Here is a 7,745-nt window from a genome sequence, read left to right on the forward strand (position 1 = left end):
CGTTATGTTGATAGAAATAAAACATCATGTTTTGATTGTGAATAGCACGAGATTATGATTGTAAATGTGGAATATTTATTTCATATAAATATTCATTGGATTCTCAAATGCGAGGGATCAACTCAAGGTGATTTAATGTGTGCATTAGTGATGTTAGAAAATGATTCATATATATTAATCTTATTTAGATACTGAGGGTATGAATGATGAAATCCAATTCTATGTTTCTCTTGAATTAATTAAATCATTCTTAGTTGACAAATTGGTTAGTGCAGTTCAAATCAAAGTTTACACAAAATATATACACAACACATACTCTCCCCATTTTGGTATTATAAAGCAAAAAAGCATAAAATAAACATGATATCCCTCTCCGAAACCACCATAGCCGTTTGATCTCCCCTTGGTTTTTCCTCAATCGGATCCTCTTCCATCGGTCTCTCCTTTGCCAATGGCTTTTCATTATGCCCTTCAGTAGTTGGGTTTCTAGAGTCTGACTTTTCCTTGCCTAGGAAAACCTAATTTGGCTTCACATAGGCATCGTTATGGCACAAACATAGATGAATTAGGCATAACTTATCCTCCATCATAGGAGAAATAGGCACAAAGTTGATGAAGATCAGAATGCTCAACTTATCGTTGTATCGGAAATAGAATATGCACACTTTGTCTACTACCCAAGAGTAGCCGAGAATAGTGATTGGTAGTTACTTCTTCTTAGTGGAAAGAACCTGACGCTTGGGCTTAATCTTTTCCACATTGTCACTACAAGAGACCCTGGCATCCACCCATTGGCTGGATACCACCTGAACAGGCTCATCCATCACTTCCTAGTTCTCATGTTGATTCAGAACTCTCATGAGCCAACGAAGAAACAAAATTGTTAGTGAAAGGATATGTCCTTGAGCTGGAATTAGGATTGGATGATCCATATCTCCCCTAACCAAGCACCCTCAGTTGTAATGGTTGGAACCTGACCCCTCTGATTTCCTGGAGGCACCAATTCTAGAACTCAAACTTATAATTTAAAAATCAATACGTGACTTAAATAGGTATCGACCTTCTAGAACAATGCACTTCTCGACAAAGAACAAATATCAAAATGAAAGAAAAGTTAAAATGACCAGGGTGAAACCTCATTTTTATAGGAAAGCCCAAAATGGTTGTGTCGCAACCTGCCCTTCGGCGGGAGGGCGACGTGTGACTCGTGGGTGTGTGTTCCAAGAAAGGAATACACGCGGAGTCACCACCAAAGTTTATTTGAGGAAAACATCGGAAAAAATGGAAAAGACGTGATCTACGAACTTTAAGTGAAAGGTTCGGGAGTTGTATTTACGCACGGGGAAGGTATTAGCACCCCACGCGTCCGTCACACGAGACGACAGCCTTTAATTAAATGTGCAAACATGACTTCAATTTTTAAGTTTCCTTTTACGTCTTTATTCCTTTTTATATTTTTTTATCTTTTTGCGGTCGACGAGGGTGTTTCCCTTGCTCCTACGTATTCCTTAATTGCGATAAGGAAATCAGACCTACATAGTTCTTTGGGAACAAAGTGTTTGGTTAAGTTGTTTTTGTCTTTTTTTGCACAATATGTTTTTATTGAACAAAAGGTCATTTAAGGTGTTGGACCATTAAACGGTCTTTTGATTTTGAAAGGAGAGAAACGTTAAGGCGTTGGACCATTAACGATCTCTTGTTTTTGAAAGGAGAGAAACGTTAAGGCATTGGACCATTAACGATCTCTTGGGGTGGTCGACAAAAGCGGGGCTTTTGCTTCTACGTATCCTCAATTGCGATGAGGAAATCAGACCTACGTAGTTCTTGCAAAAGCGGTAAAGTTACATGTTGATTTTATGCTTTTGAACGGTCCATGTTTAACCGATAAAAGCAAAGAGGACCGTTTAAGACGTTGGACCTTGAAACGGTTTTTAGTGATTTTTGCGGACAAAGCTTGATTTGTGAGTTGATTTTAGCCTTAGTTTCACTTTGGTTATTAATCAATTCATTCAAGGAAACTTCCAAAGAAAAACGTCCGATTGATTTTTTTTATTATTTTATTCAAAGATATTTTGATTTATTTTATTATTATTTTTCAAGATATTTTGATTATTTTATTATTATTTTGCTTTTTTTTTTGTTTAACCGAGGTTACAACGTGAACGATCGGTTAGATTTTGTTTTAAAAGTGATTAAACGATATTACAACACAAATGATCGGTTGAAATTCATTTTTATCATTTATTAGATGAGAAAAGGACTTAAATAAACGGTAAAAGCGCGTTAAAGACGGAAGAAAAGAAATCGAAAATGAACGAAATAAAGATGAAAGCTTAAAAAATAAGAAATGAATTGAAAGCCTCGGATTTGAAAACTTACCCGTTGAAGAACGAAGAACAGATGGAGAACGGATGAAGAACGGTGAAGAACGGACGAAAACCTTTACGGATTTGCTTACGGAAACATCTCGGAAGCGTTACGGAAGCACCTCGGCTTGGATTTTCTTCACGGAAACAATTTTTTCACCCAAAACAGCTGAAATACATAGCCAGGGGGCTCCGGGGTCCTTAGAACAGCCCCCTTCAGCCTATTTATAGGAAAAAGGGGGAGGAGGTTGCCGCCGAGCTCGCCCAGGCGAGCTCAGCTCTCCCAGGCGAGCTGGGTTGCTTCCTCCAGAAGCAATCCAGCTTCAAAAAAACATTATGGAAGGTCCAATTCAAAATTTCGAAATTGCTATTTGCACTCCCCCAATTTTGATAAGTTCACCCCCCTTCTTTCGTAATTTATGGAAAAGTTACGGAAGCCTTATGGAAGCATATAGGACTTGATTTTCTTCTTTTTTTTCTCTTCCCCCTCAACCGTATTAAGTGAAATATGCTTATTTAGGGTTATGGGAATTTTACGGAAGCATTACGGGTGTCCCGGAAGCCCCGGAATCCCATTTTTTAACAAAACGGGGGAGGTGGTTGCCATCTAGTTCGACCAGGCGAGCTAGGTTGCTTCCACCTTAAGCAAGAAATTGCCCAGAAACATCTAGAAGGGCCCAGATTCGAAAATTACTATTTGCACCCCCCCATTTTACTAAAAACACCCCCTTTGCCTTTTTTTGGTGATTTTTTTCGTAGCGTTACGAAACTTTACGAATTTCGTAACGATGCTTGTTTTCTTTCCGTAATGTTACAAAACCTTACGGATTACGTAATCATCCCTTTTTTGCATTCCGGAACGTTACGGAACTTTGCGGATTGCGCACTAACACTTGCTTTTAATTTCCGGCATGTCACGGAACTTCACGGATTGTGCTACAACGCTTTTCTTTTGGCTTCTGGCATGTCACGGAACTTCACAAATTGCCTAATGATGGATGCCAAGTACCTCAAAATGGTCAAACAAAAGTTGCATGCCACCAAGCAAAGGTCCCCGGACGAAATTAGGGTATGACAGGTTGATAAGGCCCAAAGCCTTTTCATCCATTAGATCTCTCCAAACTAAGGATAAAGAAGATGATGCCTCGTTTCATGTACCACAACGACTATTTTTCCAAAGCCATAATGGCAAGAAGATGTAGCGTCTCATATCCAAATCTCAAAAAATGATTCAACTATAAACAAGCACAAACTAAAAACCTTTATCATCTAAGGTGATTCTCCTATAAGTGCTCAAGTATTTGAATAGACCAAATACATGAGTACCCATCACCTTGTCATTTAAAGCGATTCTCCTAGAAGTACTCAGGTATTCAGCCTAACCAAATACAACATGCCCCTCACCTTTATCATTCAAATATTAGTCATGAATGAAAAAGGAAATTATCCGAAATTAAATATTTTTATATCTTATTTCTTTTGTACATGGAAAATAGTGAAACAAGAAAACTAACTAAAGCTGCAACAGTTTTAGGTAAAGCCACAAGAACCCCATCAAACCATTAACTTTTGAGAAACTCAACGAGCTCGATTTCACATTTAATAGTATCTAATGAAAAATAAAAAAATAAAATAGTATAACTTTGACTCAATTCAACTTTCTTAATTGTCTCTCAATTGCTAATCATATTTATGTTACGTAGAGTAATAAGGAAACAAATAAGATTTTTCATTAAATTGATTTCACTTTCACATGGTCAAATGACTTAGATTCAAAAATAAATTATAGAATACACATCCTAAGGCCCGATGGCCTAATTAGACCTATATGCCTATTAGCTTATTATTTATAAGTTTTTTTATAACACTCACCTTGTAAATAAACTTTCAATCCAGGTCAAACTTTTAAATATGTTAGATCATGCCTTAAAAAGTGACCTATATAACAAGTTAGACTTAAACTTAATAATTATGACGTTGGCTAAGTTCAAGCCTACCAAAGGCGAGGCTGATGTGTTTTCACCCTACTTGTTAGTTACCTTTCGTGAAATATTCTTTTTCAACAATATTTTTCCATCCATAAGATTCAAACCTAAGACTCTTCATAAGAGATCCAGGTTCAATGCTACGAAAAAATGTCATGTTAGTTGGTGGTTTAGTCAAATTGATATTATTTCCAAATCAATTCAAATTAGTTTTTTATTCTACTCAGTTCACCTTCTTTTAGAGGAGAGGTATGTGATAGCTTAACTATTAAACTTGTGATTGAATACTACAAAAATTGTGGTGAATATCCTAAAATTACTTTAAAAAAAAAACGTGATTTTCTTAATTCAGCACGTATCTTTACTTTCTAGGAGTCAAATATTATACACCTCAAAGCACATTGTAAGCAGTTACGCCATACTGAGGAAGCAACCAAATATAAGACATATATGCAAAGAAAGCCTTTTCTGTTTAGGAACACATCCTCTGGCTTTTCTTGGTCAACAAATACCATAGTGTGTCAAATTGTGTTTCTTTTTTGTTGATTCTAAAGACCTCGAGAAAAGATGGCTAAACAATGATTAAGCGAATGCATTGAGATTCAGAGAGGATCAAATCCTTTATTAGGTAATTCATAAGAAAACAACCTGTTAGTATCAGGCAAAGAGTAGATTCATAGACCATGCTAATGTAATTATGACTAAAACGAGAGATAAGAAGATTCTTACTTCCATTAGGACCACAAGTTTATTAGTTTATTTAGAATCACCAAAATTTTATAAGTTTAAACTGCAGAAAATTGCTCCTTTAGCAAATCAGTGACAGAGAAAGGCAATCTGATATTTAACACCAAATTACACCGAAAAGGGAAACAAGCACAATTCATATGGCATATCCTAGCAACCCCTCGTCATTGCAGCACAAAAAAGATAAAACAAACTGGGGGGTCTTTCAACACCAACACAATATTGCAAATGCCTATATTCATGTGCTCTTGCAGTTAAATGATTATGTTGATTTGGTGTAGAAACGAATACCAACTGCCAAACCCAAGATAAACAAGGGAACTAGAAACTGGAGGATCCTGATGATGAACTCCGGCATCTTGTCCTGGTTATAGTGAGGTTGTTTTGGAGGAGTGTACTTAACCTTGCTGGGGATGGTTGATGTATCAATGTCTCCAACATAGAACTCATCCATCATGGCTACGGCGCTGGTGCTGTGACCAATATCCTCAAAATCATTGGTTGCATCTTTCCCTGCAAGCATGTGTCATTTGAAGTGTTGTAAGGCATTTGCAGGAATCTCACTTTGCTGAGATCATGAGGTATTATGAATAAATTAAGTGCATTCAGAGACAATGTTGGATACCTGTGGAAGACAACAGGACCTCATCCCCTCCAGGGTGGTCCTCCAAGAACTTTGTCACATTATAAACCTGTTCCACAAAAGAAATGGTAAGGTAGCCAAACAGAGTGCACCACCACAACATGATTCCCAATCAATTACCAGATTTTTAGTTTTAATTCCATCCACTAGTGAACAGTTTGTACAAACTTCTTAAAAAACACTTATACAAGTAGGAAAAAAAAAAAGAATCAAACTTTTCTCATAAGTTATATTCAAATTATGCATCTTAACTGTTTTAGACTCTGACATCTAACATTTCCGAAGGATGAACTGCATGACTTGATATCAGCTTATGAGAGAAGATTGATTTATTTTACCTCCTTTATTCCTCTTAGAAGTAATTGTAGAGAAGTTTGTCGAAATTGAACCTAAATCTCTAACTTACCTCAAAAGCTCAAGTCTACAAATGGCACAATGGTATTTTGACTATTTTCTTAAACCTAACAGGCACATGATTCAGTACTCCCTAGCACCATAAAATTATCAGATATGATTATGATCTATGAGAATGTGGAATGATTCCCAATTCAGTGGAGAAAGATAAAAAGTGGAAAAAGGAGACATGCATAAAGACAATGACAAGAGTGAGTAAATCTCAGTCACAATTCCAAGCATCCTGTATGATAAACAGAATGTGCATCCTGAAAGAAGTGAATTACATGGAATATAAATGGGGAAATATTGAAAGAATTTTCTTATATCCAGAGTTTACAAGTCAACAATGAAGGCAAGAAGCACAAAGTGAAGTTTAATACTCCATTGTTTCCAAAACTACTCTTCACCACTTTTCTACAAAATTAAAGTCCTCGATACAATGAAGAACAAAAGATAGCATGAAAGCATGCCAACCAACATACATACCTAACCATTAATGGTCATCACTTCATTTGTCAAATCACCCTAATTCAATTTCATTTCAGTAAGCTTGTAATAACTAAAAACCTTCAACTCTCTATCATTCACTCACGATCCAGAACATGAAATTTGGTATGGCATCAATTAATTTCATTACAAAGAATGCAAGAAACCTTTTTAAAACCCTAATATATATATATATATATATATATATATATATAATGAAGTATCGCTACAAATTCAGCATAACAGTTAAAACCATTCAGCTAAGCAAAAATACTTAGAAGAAGCACTTTATATGCTTCAAATTAAATCACTATTAATTTTTCATAATTTTCCAAAGCAGAAGAAAATGGCATAGAATGGAACCCATCAAGCAGATCAAAACAAGTCCCAGCCCTTAGATAGATCTGGCGAACCCCAGTCCACTAACTAAGTTAGTTTGGACAAAGAACAAAATAAAGCACAAAAAATAAAAACTTTAAACAGCATGAACTAGAACCAACCCAGACCCAACCCAACCGAATCTCTAATGGTTCCACCAAACTCAAAACACAAGAATTTCAATAGAAGCAAAGAAAAAATTGAAACTGAAACCCCAGAAAGCAAAATGCAATAATACCTTGCCATGAATGACAAGCCAACAGTCTTTGGCATTGTTGTGCTGAGAGACCTCGGCCAAAGAGAAGACCTTGTTCCGCTCCCCACCCATTGTCGATGTGCAGCCCTCGTGAGTTAATTGCCAGCGAAAAGGAAGAGATGAGAGAGGATTTGAATAAGAGAAAAATGGGATGGTTGGTGACAAATGAAATGCGATGAGGTTAGTTGGTTGGTTGAACGATGATGGTAATGGGTTGGTAGGGGTGGGCAGTTTTTGTTGTCTTACCAACTCCTAAGACACTTTTCAATGTTAATTTTTTTTTCTCTTCTCACTCGTATATACTGTTGACGACAAAATATCTCATTAATTTGAAATTCAATTAAAGATAAATAAAATTTAATAAAAAATTATTTTTATCAAAAGATTCAACTTAAGTTCAGTACATTAATTATTTATATTCAATTACTTAATTTTAATGTCAATCTTTTTAATCATATCTGCTAAATAACCCATGTCTTTTTAATCAT

At 36.0% G+C, this 7,745-nt stretch overlaps 1 protein-coding gene across 1 annotated transcript; it reads right to left on the bottom strand.

Annotated features, from left to right (window-relative positions):
• Nucleotides 1-5,022: 5,022 nt before the first annotated feature.
• LOC100306652 (putative cytochrome B5) lies at nucleotides 5,023-7,529 on the bottom strand. The gene is made up of 3 exons (NM_001251267.2): nucleotides 7,240-7,529; nucleotides 5,724-5,790; nucleotides 5,023-5,611 (listed from the first exon to the last, which is right to left on the bottom strand). The coding sequence occupies exons 1-3, from the start codon at nucleotides 7,327-7,329 to the stop codon at nucleotides 5,361-5,363; spliced, it is 408 nt and encodes a 135-aa protein (NP_001238196.2). The 5' UTR covers nucleotides 7,330-7,529; the 3' UTR covers nucleotides 5,023-5,360.
• Nucleotides 7,530-7,745: the final 216 nt, after the last annotated feature.

Source organism: Glycine max, chromosome 3 (assembly GCF_000004515.6).
Source record: "Glycine max cultivar Williams 82 chromosome 3, Glycine_max_v4.0, whole genome shotgun sequence".
Lineage (NCBI taxonomy): Eukaryota > Viridiplantae > Streptophyta > Magnoliopsida > Fabales > Fabaceae > Glycine > Glycine max.